The sequence below is a fragment of the Galeopterus variegatus genome, unplaced genomic scaffold (assembly GCF_000696425.1).
Source record: "Galeopterus variegatus unplaced genomic scaffold, G_variegatus-3.0.2 Scaffold510, whole genome shotgun sequence".
Taxonomy (NCBI): domain Eukaryota; kingdom Metazoa; phylum Chordata; class Mammalia; order Dermoptera; family Cynocephalidae; genus Galeopterus; species Galeopterus variegatus.
This window is the reverse complement of record NW_007726621.1, coordinates 547,800-563,919: the sequence shown is the minus strand read 5'-3', so window position 1 is coordinate 563,919 and position 16,120 is coordinate 547,800. Positions and strand designations below refer to the sequence as shown.

General features: G+C 35.9%; 1 protein-coding gene across 1 annotated transcript in view; it reads right to left on the bottom strand.

The window, feature by feature from the left end:
• The window catches only part of JMJD1C (jumonji domain containing 1C), a 297,310-nt gene that overhangs the window by 4,352 nt on the left and 276,838 nt on the right, over nt 1–16,120 (bottom strand). The window contains exons 19-25 of the mRNA XM_008569549.1: nt 15,324–15,602; nt 12,483–12,651; nt 11,604–11,694; nt 11,029–11,159; nt 10,192–10,314; nt 6,957–7,096; nt 5,538–5,714 (exon numbers count right to left, since the gene is read on the bottom strand). Of these exons, the coding sequence (XP_008567771.1) occupies nt 5,538–5,714; nt 6,957–7,096; nt 10,192–10,314; nt 11,029–11,159; nt 11,604–11,694; nt 12,483–12,651; nt 15,324–15,602 (1,110 nt within the window). The remainder of the gene's footprint in view (nt 1–5,537; nt 5,715–6,956; nt 7,097–10,191; nt 10,315–11,028; nt 11,160–11,603; nt 11,695–12,482; nt 12,652–15,323; nt 15,603–16,120) is intronic.

Genomic DNA, 16,120 nt, shown 5'->3' with positions numbered 1-16,120 from the left:
TGTGATTGCTATACACTCAGCTACTTGTGAGAACTAAGTGTGGAAAGATTTTGCCAAAGTTTATTTGGTCGTGTAAATGCACAGAATTTACAGCTTCAAAATATTATAAATTCACTATTCAATGACCAAACACAATCAATTAAGCTAAGTAGTTAGTTTAGGGGAAATTTATTACTAAAGATTTTGTGGGGGTTTTTTTGTTTGTTTGTTTTTTTAAGTTGCTGTTTAAAGGCTACTCTAAACCTCAGAATACTACAGAATATCCAACTGTTCTGTCTAGGGATGTAAGGGGGTAACACGTACTGAATCACATTTATTAACAGATGACTTTTAAGTCTGCAATTCTAGAGTAGATCTTAGAATATAAAGAGGGCTGTGACTCTGATGTTTTCCTTCAGCTTGCTAAGATATGCATCTGAACTCCCCTGCACAGACTGAACCCACCCTTCTCCCAGTCTGGCTTTCTGGAAGTGCTCACTATTAACAGGCCAAAGAAGAGAATATTGCCTCTTCCCTACCACTGCTGGCCCATCATGCAGTATCACTTGGTTTAAACAGTTTTTGATAGGTGGCCTTGGGTTTGCAAGGGCTTCCTACTTGTGCAGTTTTAGAAGTGTGGTCCCCAGACAGTAACATCAGCACTGCCTGGGAACTTTAGTCTGGGATTTTTTAGGCTACCTGGGGTCTACTGAAAGTGTTGAAGCCACCAATGAACAGTTTTAATAATCCATCTCAAATCTAAATTAATATTGTGAATAGAGTTACCACTTTCTTTTAATTCTCTCTCGAAACCTCATTACCACCACTTCTGAGTCACGGACAACACCCTCTCAACAAAGATAAAAAAACTGTGCTGTCATTATCATACAACATAGGGGAGGGAAGCTAGAAATTCCTGTTTTTATAGTTTATAATTTCTGTGTCAAAATATGCAGCAGAAAAGTTCAGCTTTTATCTTGGATCACTCCACAGTTTATAGTGACAGATCTCAGAATAGAATTTGCCAGTCTAGGTTAAATGTGCTGCTTCAGTCTATTTAGGAATATCATCTTTTATTATAGATGAAATTTGCTTTCTATAACCTATGTGAATTTTCTACATATCCCCAAAGAAAATGTCTTCCTATGTATATATGTGTATAGCCATAATTGGAAGTTGTGTTCCAACTTAAGTAAACTTTCTGAAGTAGCCAGAGAAGACACACAAAGGAAGAGGTAAAAATTTACATGTTTGTACCACAGCACAATACATATAAATTATTAGAAGCCATATTTGTTTTCATCTACATTTGTGCAAAAATATGTTGTAGATGAGAACATATTTTCATTCCTTCAGAAAAGAGACTTACAAATATTTATTTCAAGAGATTATTGCAGGCTTGGGGAGAGAGCAATGAAAAACACAAACCTCTGACCTCATGAAGCTTACATGAGGAGCTAAAAGACAATGAACAAAGTAAATAAATTATAAAGTATATTGGAAGGTGATAACTGAAATGGAGGAAAATAAAGCAGGGAAAATGACAAAGTTGGGAGAGAGAATTTGTAGTTTTAACCTAGGGTGTTAGGGAAGACCTCATTGTGAAGGTGACATTTGAGCAAAGTCTTAAAGAATGTGAAGAAGTAAGTCTTACAGATATCTGAGAGGAAAAAGAATTCCAGGCAAAAGGATTAGCAAGTACAAAGGCCCTGGGGTGAAAACTTCCTTAGTGTATGTAAAAACAGCAAAAAGGGCAGGCAGGGTGGCTACAGAGAGATTAGGAGGAGAGCAATAAAGCAGTAAAGGGGGTGTATATATGTGCACAGGGATAGGGAACAGGTACAAGTTGTATAGAGCCTCGTGACACTTCTGTGAAGCTTTGAGCAGAGTGAAATGTGAACTAACTTTTTAACAGGATCACTTGGTGCCTACTATTTGAATAAAAAACCAGCTCTTCTCCCTCACTCCCCCTGAACAAGTAAAAACAGCCGGGAGACAAGTATAAGCATAAAGTCTGCTGCAACAACGATTGTCTCTGGAGAGAGAAATGGGGGCAAAGGTGAGAGACTAAACTTTCACTGTGAAACTTTTATACTGTTTGAATTTTCTGTTTAATCATATGAATGTATTACATATTCAAAAGAAAATATATTTAGAAGTAGTCTTTTCAACAAATAGTACTAGGACAACCAAATGTCCGTTTGCAAAAAACTGAACCTGGATCCATACTGTGCACTGCATAAACAAATTAACTAAAAATGGGTCACATACCCAAATGTAAGACCAAAACCAATAAAGCTTCTAGAAGAACATATAGGTGAAAATCTTTGTGATCTTGAACTAGGCAAAAATTTTGTAGATACCACAATAAAAGCATGATCCATAAAAGAAAAAACGATCAACTAGACTTCATCAAAATGAAAAAACTGGGCCGACCCCGTGGCTCACTAGGGAGAGTGCGGCGCTGGGAGCGCAGCGGTGCTCCCGCCGCGGGTTCGGATCCTATATAGGGATGGCCGGTGCGCTCACTGGCTGAGCGCGGTGCGGACGACACCAAGCCAAGGGTTGCAATCCCCTTACCGGTCACAAAGAAAAAAAAAAAATGAAAAAACTTCTCTTTGAAAGACACCATTAAGAGAATGGAAAGACAAGCCACAGACTGGGAAATTATATTCACAAAACACATATCAGATAAACGACTTGTATCTGGAATAGATTAGGAACATTCTAAACTCAATAAGAAAAAAAAATTTTTTTTAATTGACAAAATATTTGAACACACATTTAACTGAAATAGATATACAGATGGTAAATAAACATATGAAAAAGATGTTCAACATATTTACTCATTAAGTACAAATTAAAATCACAATGAGATACCACAATACACTTATTAGAATGCTTTAAAAACAAAACTGGAGGGCCAGCCTGTGGCTCACTTGGGAGACTGTGGTGCTGATAACACCAAGGCCACGCGTTTGGATCCCTATATAGGGATGGCCAGTTGGCTCACTTGGGAGAGCGTGGTGCTGACAACATCAAGTCAGGGGTTAAGATCCCCTTACCAGTCATCTTTTTTTTTTTTTGTCTTTTTTTTTTTCCGTGTCCGGCAACGGATCGCAACCCTCAGTGTCGCCCCCGCACCGGACCGGGACTGGCAACGGGATCGCAGCCCCCGGTGCTGCTCCCGCGCCTCGCTCAGCCAGTGAGCGGGAACCGGTCTGTATGTGGGATCCGAACCCTTGGCGGGAGCGCCGCCACACTTCCCAAGTGGCGCACTATAGCAGTGCGCCACCGGGCCGGCCCCCAGTCATCTTTTTATAAAAAAACAAAAAACAAAACAGGGCTGGCTGGTTAGCTCGGTTGTTTAGAGCGTGATGCTGTTACACCAAGGCCCAGGATTTGATTCCTCTACAAGCCAGCTGCCAAAAAATAAAGATAAAAATAAAAATGACAGTAACAAGTGCTAGTGTGGAAGTAGAGGCAATGAAACTCACGTAACACTGCTTTGGGGAATGAAAATGGTACAACCATTTTAATAGAGAACAGCCTGGCAATTTCTTAAAGTTAATCAAAATAAATTTACCATATGACCAGTCAATCCCACTACTCAGTATTTACCTAACAGAAATGAAAACCTATGTTCATACAAAAAAACCTGTATGTGAATATTTATAGTGGCTTTATTTATTATTGCCCCAACCTGAAAAAAAAATCAAATGTACTTCAGTTGGTGAATGGATAGGTTTTTCCAAAATACAGAAATAAATATTCATACAACTGCCCACAGCAAAAACTAACTGACATGTACAACAACATGGATAAATATTAATGCGTTGTCAGCACCACACTCTCCAGAGTGAGCCACAGGCTGGCCCTTTAATGTGTTATGATGTTAAGTAAGAAAGCCAGACTCAAAGGCTACATATTATGTGACTCCAACTTTATGACATTCTCATAAAGGTGAAATTAGGGACAAAAAAACAGGTAAGTGGTTGCAGGAACTTTGGATGAGAGGAGAAGTGCAGGAGGGAATTTTTTTTGAGTGATGGGACTATTCTATATTTTGATTATGTTGTTACTTAACTACGTATTTGTCAAAACTTACAGAAATGTACACTGTTTTTAAAAGGGTAAATTTTACTATATGAAAATTATACCTCAATTTTTAAAAAATGACTGTACTGTCCAAGTTCACTTTAAGAAAATTAATACTGAGTTTTTAAAAGGGTAAATTTTACTATATGAAAATACCTCAATTTTTAAAAAATGACTGTACTGTCCAAGTTCACTTTAAGAAAATTAATACTGAATAAGTTGAATATGTGAATAAGGATTTTCAAGGGAATCTATTTTGTATTATCAAAGGATTATTCTTATTTACAAAAAGGCTTACAGTAAGTACTATTTCCCCAAAATAGGCCGCTCTTTTGGGGGCATTTACATTTGAATACAGATTAGCTGTTTTCTAGTAAGAGTGTAGAAAGGCAAAGAAATGGTATATGGAGTGAATCCCAATTAAACATGAATCACAAATAATATATCTCTGAAATGATCACAAGTCCATGGGAAAATATAACCCTTTAACTTAAATTTTTTCCAGGAATTTACTGTAGAGAAAAAGGTACATTTATTACTATAATATAATGCCATTTGAGATCTAAGAATAACTGACCCTGAACCTGACATCCTAAAAACTAAGCAACTATTATCACTTAGGAATATTTGTTCATAATAGTGTTACAAATGCTAAACAGGCAGTGACTGCACATATAGTGTATATAAAATGTGGGAGACTTTCCTTGGTAAATGAATATACACCAGATATATCTCATTACTGAGAAGTGAAAAAGGTGGGGAACCAACTCTGAGGCAAACTAGCTTTCTTAAGTCTCAGGGTTCCTTTGCACACCTTTACTACAAGGGCTAAAGTAGGCTGTGGTAGTCACATTCTACCTATAGAAATCCATTGTGTGCTTTGAATCCTATCCTCCATACCCATCTATTCTATGCCATTCTTCCAGGTGCTACAAGTCAAGCTACAGAAACAAAAATTAGCTATTTATTTTAAAATTTTTAAGTATTGTGGATCGGTAACTATATAAATTACATATCTTTCTTCTTTAGACAGGCTATTGTTCATGTCAGCATGCCAAAGAGAGGCAGAAGGTACACTTAAAAGCCTGATGAAAAATCTTGATACTACCCCAGTACCCACCATCCTTTTATTAAGTCTCACTACTGAGAATGAGTATATAGTAAATCTTAACCTCCCCCAAAAAAGGTCTTAAAAATTAGATTTCAACCCACAAAATCAGAGACAACATATAAATAGAAATTTGGCTCATGTTAAAAAAATTTAAGCTCATAATTAAGTACTTAATTATGTCAGTTTTCTTCAAGCACTGGTATGCCATTTTAGTGATGTCTTAATGAAGACAGACTACTGTAGGTCATTCTCTTACGTCTTCTTTCATTTACATCTATACTAAGAACAATTTCATTATCAAAATTATTTCTTTCAGTAACAGATGTGTTAGAAATAAGCTTGCATATACCTGATGAAGTGCTCCTGCTGGCAAAACAATGGCATCTCCAAGGAACTGAATAAGAGTGCAGGTTCTGACTCCATATTCTTCAAGGAGCCTTTGGCGGAGCTTTTTGTTCACATACCAACTTTGGTCACGTATCGGATCGTGTTCTGGTAGAACTTCAAGGCCTTGTTCTTTTGAAATCTGAAACATGGATTAAAATAAATATATACACTCCAATTTAAGTAAGGAAAACAATAAATCTTGTTCAGTTAAATTTCAAATTTATTTACAGTAACAGCAGCCTTTCGTTCTCAGAATCTTATGGAACAATGACTGTACTTCTTCAGTTCAAGAAAACAACATTCTGCAATAATTTGAAAAGCCAAAGGATATTCAAATGACACAGCACACTAAAATGTTGTTAATAGAGTGAATGAAACTCCCTTCTCACACACCTCCTTCCACTATGAAGTTTCCATCTATCTAATTACCTTACTTACAACTGTTTCAAAAGTACAGCACATAAATAAGGAAAAGCTTAGTTTAGTTGCTTTTCCCCAGAAGTCAAACCATTCATATGTACGAATTTCATAAACATTTCTTGATCTTTTTTTAAGGTGGATATAAAGATAAATACCTTTATAGGGCTAACCTTCTAACCCTTGAAACACCAATTTCAAGGGACCCTTTTACTATCAGTAAAATAATCTGCTTTAAAAGGCACAAATTATTGTGTATTAAAACACTGGTAGGTATTCTAGGATAAAATAGGTACAGGGCTATAGCTCCTTCCCTTCACACTGATCACAGAGACAGAACGTGTAACCTTTCAGAAAGAAGATAAAGTATAACAAGATAACCAATAACGATCCTTAAAAGAAATTCCCATAACCACACAATTTAGAAAATATCTGAACACATGGTTTGAATCAATTATTTTGGGTTAAAGTGTCAGTTTAATCCAGAGAGTCTGGCAAACTAGAGGTATGATTACTCAAAATTTCAGTCTACTCAAATGAGTATCACACAGCAATCAGATGTGATAGAGTAGGGTCAACAGCCAAAACTAATCAGATTCAAAGAAAATAAAGATCTTACCTTCTTTAGATGTTTCCATAAAACATTAGTTTTTATATTCTGCAACTCCCAATAACCACTCCTCACCACCCAACTAGCTTCTGGCTCATCAACAGATGAGTCCTTTACAATAAGGGGATGGTACTAGCAATTGAAAATAAATCATCATTCAAAACCCTCAACATGAAACAGGCTTTGAAAAGAGCTAGAGAAAGGAGATGCTGGCTTCAACAAAACCCCCATCTCCCTTGAAGTAAAAGTTATTAAATGATCTTATATTGCTGAATGCCAAATGAAGTTACATCAACAAATTAATACGTATGTGCTCAAGGTAAAGAGATAAATGATCTGCAACCTAAATTATACCTTTTGAAGAAATTCCCTTATCTTGTCAACATCTTTCCCAGCATAAATATGCCAGAGAGCACCAGGTATTTCACTTGAGTCCTTCAATCTTTTCCTTAAAATGTCATCCAAATCTTCTTCCTCAAATTTCTTGAGTATTCCTGAAACACAGGAGAATATCCTCAAATTGGTAAAGACTACCAGAGAGCCAAGTATTCTTAAAATTGATCTATCAGAGCAGCAGAGTGCCTGACTAAACTAGTACTCTTAAAGAGGAGTCAAACCCAGTCACATATTCAAAACTGTTAGAACTACAACAGCAGAGAACTGAGGACAGAGCAAAATAAAATCTGATTAATTCCTAGGAAGTCTCATATTTTATTATGATTAATCTGTAATCAAATGCAAATGCTTCGTGAACAACAAAGCTGTGGTTTTTGTTTTTTTTTAAAGATGAGCGGTAAGGGGATCTTAACCCTTGACTTGGTGTTGTCAGCACCACACTCACCCAGTGAGCCAACCGGCCATCCCTACATGGGATCCGAACCCATGGCCTTGGTGCTATCAGCACCACACTCTCCCGAGTGAGCCACGGGCCGGCCCCAAAAGCTGTGGTTTTAAGGAAACATCAGGTCATTCTTCTAAAATGTTCACAAACTTGGGGCCGGCCTGTGGCTCACTCGGTAGAGTGCGGTGCTGATAACACCAAGGCCACGGGTTCCGATCCCATATAGGGATGGCCGGTTGGCTCAATGGCTGAGCCTGGTGCTGACAACACCAAGTCAAGGGTTGAGATCCCCTTACCGGTCATCTTTAAAAAAAATAAATAAATAAAAATAAAATAAAATGTTCACAAACTAAAAATCCTACATATATATGTATGTACACAAAACATTTTGGATATATGCAAATGAAAATATTTACAGTGGTTATGTCTAAGTGTACAGCTATAGGAAGTTCTTCTTTTCCAAATTACTGATTCCACTATACCGACCATTTTAAACATATGTTCTTTTAAGAGAAAAGGAAAGCTATTGCCTGCTACAAAGATACATCAGACGTTTCCTAATTTGTGACAATAAAATCTTTATTATATTTAGACTTGGTTGCAAGGATTTCTTAATTCCAACACTTATTACTATGTGCCAGATACTGTCCTAGGATGCTGGATATTAGAGTTAAAAAATATCCAGTCAAGATCTCACAGGGTTAAAGAAGATCTTAATTAATCTAGGCAAATAAACATCACACTGTGGTAAGTTCAATCATATGAATACAAAGGGTGCACAGAGACTGGTTCAGTCCTCAAATGTTCTATGCAATGACATTTTTTCCCAGTCCATGGTGCTCTCTCTAAAAATGACAGGTGATGTTTTCTTAACGAAATTTAAAGTTGGAAATCTTGGGTTGTTTTCTGCAAATTAAAAACGTGTGTGTGTGTTGTGTTGTGTGTGTGATGCATCAGAAGGAAGAAAATGACTGGCTAGAGTAGAGTAAGTTTATTTCCTTTAATGAAGACCTCTAGGGTGAGATGATAATCTGAGTTACACTTTGAAGGATGAATATTGGAGACCACCAGGGAGATAGGAGGTTGGAGAACCATTGCAGATAAAGGAAAAAGCATGTGCTCTAAGTTAGGTCAGTATTTCTCAATGTGTTTTAAGCATTATTATAACCCTAAAACACTGCTTTCTCTGTGACCACCGATAAAAAGTGATGAAAATTTTAGATTTAGAGAGCCAAACAATTATCTAAAATGTTGAAAGTTTTCTCAAAAGACCAAATATTATGCTAAGAGCACGGGGTAGGGGATATGTAGGAACAAAGATGAATAAGAAAGTTCCAACAAGATGAATAAGAACACGCATAAACAGCAGTGGAGAAAAGCAAGTATAATTTCTGTATTGTAGAGTAAAGGCTACGGAAGACGATTTGAACAAGTACAATGAGGTACAAAAGACAACTCGGGCATGAAGGGCTTAGAAAGGATAAATAATCTGAATAACAGGTCACACATTTCTGTGGTAGACCTGGGACTACAACTCAGTTGTGCCTACTGACACTGGAATCCTTTGGGTGGGTAGTTATCTATTATAGTCAATAGTGCCAGTTAAGGGAGCTGAGTAACAAAGATGACTTTCTGTAGTTTTGAGGAAATTTAAGGTTGTATGTTATAGAAATTGTAAAATGTACACAAAAGCAGAATGAATACTATAATGAATCCCCATGTCACCAGCACCTAGCCACTAAACTTTAGATCCATTCTGGGCTCCAGATATAGAATCGATGATCTAAGTAGTGGCTGGAAGTCATGTATAGAATTTCACAGAAACTGCATGTAAAGTAGAAAAGGTAGAGAACAACGTCTGTAACTCTAGAAAAGTTTGTAACTCCATAAGGTACCAGAATTAGGAGACGGGTGTCACAGAAGCAAAGGCCAGTATTTGAAGAAGAGGTTTTGATTAGCAGTGCCATTTATTACAGAGAGGTGAGTAATAAATGGACCAGGAAGAAATCACTGAATTATCCTCAGTGAAAGTAGTAGCAATAGTAATTTCAGGCAGATACACAAGCAAGACTGCAGTGAGTTAAAATGTGAAAGGAAGATAACAGAGGTAGCAAAGAATTTGTTTTGAGGGAGCAGTGACAGAATGATGGAAAGATTTGAAGAAGGTTTACTTTTCAGAAAGAAGGAATAGTCCAGAGTCTGTTCCTATTCTGAAGAGAAGCCACTATTGGAAAGAGAAAGGTTAAAGCCCTATGACTGTGTATTTATGTCTCTTTAAAGAAGAGAATAAATTATAAAGCAAGGTTTCAGGAAGAAATACAGAAGATGGAAACTAAAACCTATGTACTCTTCAGCTTAGGAGAATAAGCCCCTTCATCCTCTGATACTGGAGGAAAACAGAATGTTTGAGACACATATAATGTCTCAGTCATCTTTACAACCCCAGGACCTGGTTTTTATTCTTCAATAAATTACAAGTGAGTTAAATAGTATATTTTTATAAACACAATACTTAATGATAGGAAAGGAGCAAATAAACATATTTACTTTTAAAATTAAAATAATATGAAAAAGAGACAGGAAAATTAATCAATCTTCAAGTAATAAAGATTAGAAATGCCCATATCCATTGTAAACCTTTTCAGAATCTTTGCTAGTAACTCGGAGGCTAACATTCTGGACAATACAAATGTACAAGTATATGGTTATTCAGTGTTATTCCAAAGACCACCATTCAAGTTTCTTTACCTGCTTTTGAGAGAATGCCATTTCCTTTTGCTATGCCAACATAGACTAGAATATTTACAACATCAGAAACTTCAATATGGAGATTTGTTGTTCCTATATCATGATCTTTAGCAGCAGCTACACCTGTGTATAAAATAAAATTTTACAAGATTCTTTATATGTCTACTAATATAATCAGATATTTCCTCCAAATTAGCTCTATATCGGGATAATTAATCATAATGTGACTGTTAGTCTCCTTGTTATAAAACCTTGTTATAAAAACCTGCCCCTGGGGCCGGCCCGGTGGCGCAATGGATAGTGCGCCGCTTCGGAAGCACGGCGGCGCTCCCGCCCGAGGGTTCGGATCCCACATACAGACCGTGGCGCACTGCTACAGTGCGCCGCTTGGGAAGCGCAGCAGCGCTCCGGCCGAGGGTTCGGATCCCACATACAGACCGGTTCCCGCTCACTGGCTGAGCGAAGTGCAGGGAGCAACGCCGAGGGTTACTATCCCGTTGCCGGTCCCGGGCCAGCACGGGTGCGACACTGAGGATTGCGATCTGTTGCCGGTCATGAGAAAAGACAAAAAGGAAAAAAAAAAAACCCTGAAAGCCACAATCTATAAAATGTCCTATAAGAATTAAAATAGTAAAAAATGTAAATTCTGCACAGTATTATTAGCAGGTATTTGGCTGTTAACTCCTAACATACTACTTGACATAAAAAAAGAATTTCAGTGGATTATTAAAAGACAGATTTAGCAGAAACTAAAAATCATTAGAATTTATCTTTAAATAGATGATTGTTAAAATCTCATATAATTCCATTTGGGGAGAAATGTGAATATATACGTACCATAGGCACTGCACAACCTGGGTCCTAGATCGGGACGTACAAAAAATCCTGGCAAATGAGAAGCCAAATTGAATTTCCCTTCTGGATTACAATATTCTGGCAATGGCAGACTTTTTAAAAGATCTTCATATCTGAAGAATAACAACATTGCTTTCTTTTAAATAAAGATTTGTATTTTTAAGTGCTTTTATATAATTTTCAAGTTGTTCAAAACTCTAGACAACCTTTCCTGACAGGTTAACACTTCCTTCATTCAAAGTTTAAACAAATGTATCATATATGGGCAAGCATAAAACAAGTGATACTTACTAAAATAGCAATGCTGCTTCCCTAACCACTACAAAGTTAAAAGCTCCAAGAGATGTGAGAGTTCTTTCCTTTACTACCCTAACATAAAGACTTCCCTTTACTAAAGCTGCAGAAATTTGATTTTGCTTTTGAGTTGTTATTTATTTTTTAATTGAGGAAGAAAAAGCCCAGAGGTCACTATGTAGTTACTTACCCTACCTCTAGGGATAATCTCAGCTCAACTTCAAAAAGCCAAGAGTCAAAATGAAAAGTTTCAAAACACATACCTTGCTGGCATCATAGTCTTGAAGTCTTCTCCTGAAGGGCAATCCTTCAATTTTAAAACAACGGTTTCTCCACTTTTGGATTTTTGCCGTTCTACACAGAATGCAGTCAATTACTAAAAAGGTAATTTCTGCCTTTTTTATTTTTATTAATGTTTGGAGAGGAATTAAAAAATGTAAATGAATGAACTACTCGATTGTTGTACAGCACATATTTAATAAATGCTTGCTTACTTTTACTCCTTAAGTACTTATATAGTATTAAGACTTTTGTTCCTTATGTATATAGATAGAATATATTACATGTACCCACTTGCAATGTCTCAAATAATTCTTTTTAAAGATCTCTTTATGGACCGGCCCGTGGCTCACTCAGGAGAGTGTGGTGCTGAGAACACCAAGGCCATGGGTTCGGATCCCATATAGGGATGGCCGGTTAGCTCACTGGGGGAGCATGGTGCTGACACCACCAAGTCAAGGGTTAAGATCCCCTTACTGGTCATCTTTTAAAAAAAAAAAAAGATCTCTTTACAATTGTTAACATCACAATCTTACAATTGTACTTTTAATTTTTAAAGTGATTTTACGTAAATTATATATTTGGATTTTACAAGTTTATGGGGTTGCCAAAATCTCCCCATATATAAGGAAATTAGTACATAGTATAAATGACTCAAGTTAAAAGGAATGAGTGTTAGAGCCAGGATTAAGACTATTTTGTTTCCAAGTACTTGTTTCAGAAGTAGTTAGTTTGAGTAATCAGTATTAGGCAACAATATAATACAGAAGTTTCAAAGACTAAAAATCTGTTGTCATATTCACAATTTATTATTATGAGGGGAATGATTAAGAAAACAGTAAAACAAAGAAAAACCAACATACTTGAAACTTCTTCAAAACCATCCCAGAATTCTTTAACATTGGCATTTGAAATAATGCTGTCTTTGCAGTTCAGGAGATCAGCTTGGTGGTCTCCAAAATCAAGACTTAATGATTCCGCCTTCCACAAGCTAATGTTCATTTTCTTATGCACACCAGAAACTACTGCGGGCTTATAAATAAATACATAGATAAATAAATAACAGTTAAATGGTATATATGGACACTTCAAAATATGATTTTACATGCACAAAGAACAAATGGTTAACATGTTAAGTTTCAGGCCCAATGTCAAATCTGCGAGTATAAAAGGTCCCTGACCTGGAAAGATGTTCACAATATACTGTCAAATAAAAAAGATGATGAGAGAATGCCATGTAGTGTTTATTTCTGAAAACAGAAATTTAAATGTGTAATAATTTTCAGAAATGAAGCCTGAAAGACCATACTAAAAATTTTATTTCCTGGCAGTAGAAATATGGATTTTGAGGGGTTGCATTATCTGGACTAATGTTTTAGAGAGAACACAAACTACTTATTCATTTGTACGTTATGTAATATGTGGAGTTAATATTTGAAACTAAGAACATATACAGTCTCTTGAAAATGAAACATTTTATATACATTCTGAGTTTTTATCACTTAAAACATACTATTTTTTACCTCTACGATATCAGGACAAAAACATTTAACACATAACAACATTAAATTTCAAGTCTAATGACTGATTTCCTGTAAGCATCTCCTTTTAAATCACACAGATTCAAATTCCTTCAAAACTCTCTAACCTAGAAACCAACAGTTTAACATTTATAGCTTCTAAAATTTCACTAAATTATGTAAAAAGATCTCTAAGGTCATGTAATGTATTATTCTCAGGTTTTAGAAACAATTCCTTTATTCTACATGAAGTAAAAATCTGCTATATAGAGAACATAGGAAGTTGTCACTTAAGAGTCTCTGAAAGATATTTATTAGGTACTCTTAAACTTTGCAAGATAGTTTTTCTCACAAAATGCATCTCATAAAAGAAAAAAAATCACCCTCAAGTCTGGTTAACTACTTGGTCAAATGCTCCATTAAACATGTTTTCAGGGCCGAGCCCGTGGCGCACTCGGGAGAGTGCGGCGCTGGGAGCGCAGAAGCGCTCCCGCCGTGGGTTCGGATCCTATATAGGGATGACCGGTGCGCTCACGGCACTCGCTGGCTGAGCGCGGTGTGGCCGGTCTCAAAAAGGACAAAAACAAAACAACAACAACAACAAAACATGTTTTCAATGTGCTAGTAATATATCCAACTTTTAAAATACATCCAGCCATTAGATAATTAACTATTGCTGGCAATTCACATATTAATTCCTAGTGCCTATCCAATAATACACCTATCCAGCCCCATGCCCCTTTTTCTTACAGTAATCAGTAGCTTGGGAAAAGCAAATAAGATTTTTTTAAAAAATGAAGGGCCCTTCATTTTCATAGTCATTCCTTTTTCCCCACAACTCTCTCACAGAATCCTCATCTATGTTTCAGATAAGCAAACCTACTCAGAATTCACCAAACACCTAATGCTTTTGTATATGCTCACCATCTTGTCCATCTAGCAAAATTTCACTTAAACCCTGAGGAATCAATTCAGACTAGTCTTTTTGAACTAGTACCCTATCTTAGTCATTTCTTTCTCTGTGTTTCCATAGGATAAACAAAGTTCTTAGAACATTTAACACATTTATGAAATTATTTTTTTTATGTGACTATTTTCTACCTCAAAAGCCCATACAAAATTAAATGCTCTAACTTCTGGCCCATTAATGACATTGGGGCTTCAAGGAGACCCAACCAAAAAAATATATGCTTGTATGTAGTGCATGAATGTGTATTTTTTCTGGGGAGAGGGATCAAGCTTTCAATAGATTTTGAAAGGATTCATGACCTAAAAAGATTAAGAACCATTGCACTAAAATGGTCCTTATTCCTATCTTAACTCATTTTTACATAGCCCACTCATTTTTATATCCTTAATGCCTAGCACAAAGACTGGACCTTATTAGGTGTTCAATAATTATCTGTTGAATGAACAAAGTAAAATAAAATAGCAGTGATATTTTCTAAAAAGCAAGAAATATGAGGGGGTCTTTAAAAAGTTCATGGAAAGATATGCATTATCTCTTAATTCCACTTTCCATGAACTTTTTGAAGTACCCCCATAAACTGAATGATAAATGATCATAATATGGTCATAAAAATACTTAAATTTGTTCATAATTTTTACACTAATGTAAACTGCCATCTGAGATGTATATCAAACCTATCAAAACTTTTGTCAAATAGAAAATCATTTTTATTAGGGCAGAATGAAATAATGGAGTTTGTCAGTTAAGGTTTGATTAATTTAAAAATAACTGTTCCATGGATAAACATTAAAAGCAAAAACAACTATACTTTTAAGTTCAAGAAACATGCTTTTAATATTGATTAACATACTAATAGTAGATATTAATATGCTAATTGAACTAAAATACAAAGCAAAAAAAGGAGGGAAGAACTGAATTTTGTAAATATAAATCTTTATTAAATGTTTGTTCACTGACAGATAAAAAATATAGCATCGAATAATCAGTGCTTCCATATTAACTCATATAAATCTGGCAAAAAAAAAAAAAAAAAGGAATTCAGAAGCAATCATTCTCATAATCTTTTTTGGTATTTTTGACATCTTATTGCTCCCCAATGTGTTAAGTACTGTTGCTTCTCCCCTCCATTTCTATCCCTAAAAAGGGAACCATTTTATCTATTTAATCAGCTTCAGCTCCATTAATAGTGTACTTAATCAACTTAAAATACTCACCTGTCCTTGTTTCCAACACTCTTTGAAAAGCTTCCAATTATCATTGTTCTTATAATCCTTAAGCCATAAAATATGTTTCTCACAGATCCAAGAATGTGGTATATCACTGTATAACTTGTTGCCTTCAATAATGGCAGATTTTCCACTTTCTTTAGGCTCTTCTTTAGGGTCTGGTTTTCCATTTACCTTGGAGGTTTTATTTGGTGGAATTTTGTTTTCAACAACTGAAGCAATTATATCATCAAGAATGTTAGGCATAGTCCGTCCACTTTTGCCACTCTATTAAGGAAAAAAAAATAAACTTTTGAAAAAAATTATATTTTGAGCGGAAATGGATACATTTTCCTCCCATACACTATTATTTTTTAAACTCACTTTTTCTACTAACATAGCAAAAAAACAACACAAACAATATTCCTGTATACAAGAATAGCAGTTATGTTAGTAGATATAGATTCCTTAGTCCATACACAATTCCTGACAGATGGGGACCAGCATGTTCAATAGTATAAAAAACTAACAGGTCTGCAGAACCTAGTATATAGCCTTCTTACCTTCACATTGTTGTAAGCCTGGGACAGAGAAGTGCAGGTGGGTGGAATCCCCCATATACTTTTAAAAGGCACTAAAATTTTTTTTAATCTACCTAAGCAATGATTCTGCTTTTCTTTTTTCCTGGTGAATAACTAAAGAAAACTTTGATTCCTAAGTTTTTTAAAGTAACATAAAACATTTGTTTCCATATGCCTCCCCCCCCCCCCCCCCCCCCCCCCCCCCCCGCCCCCCCCCGCGCCGCC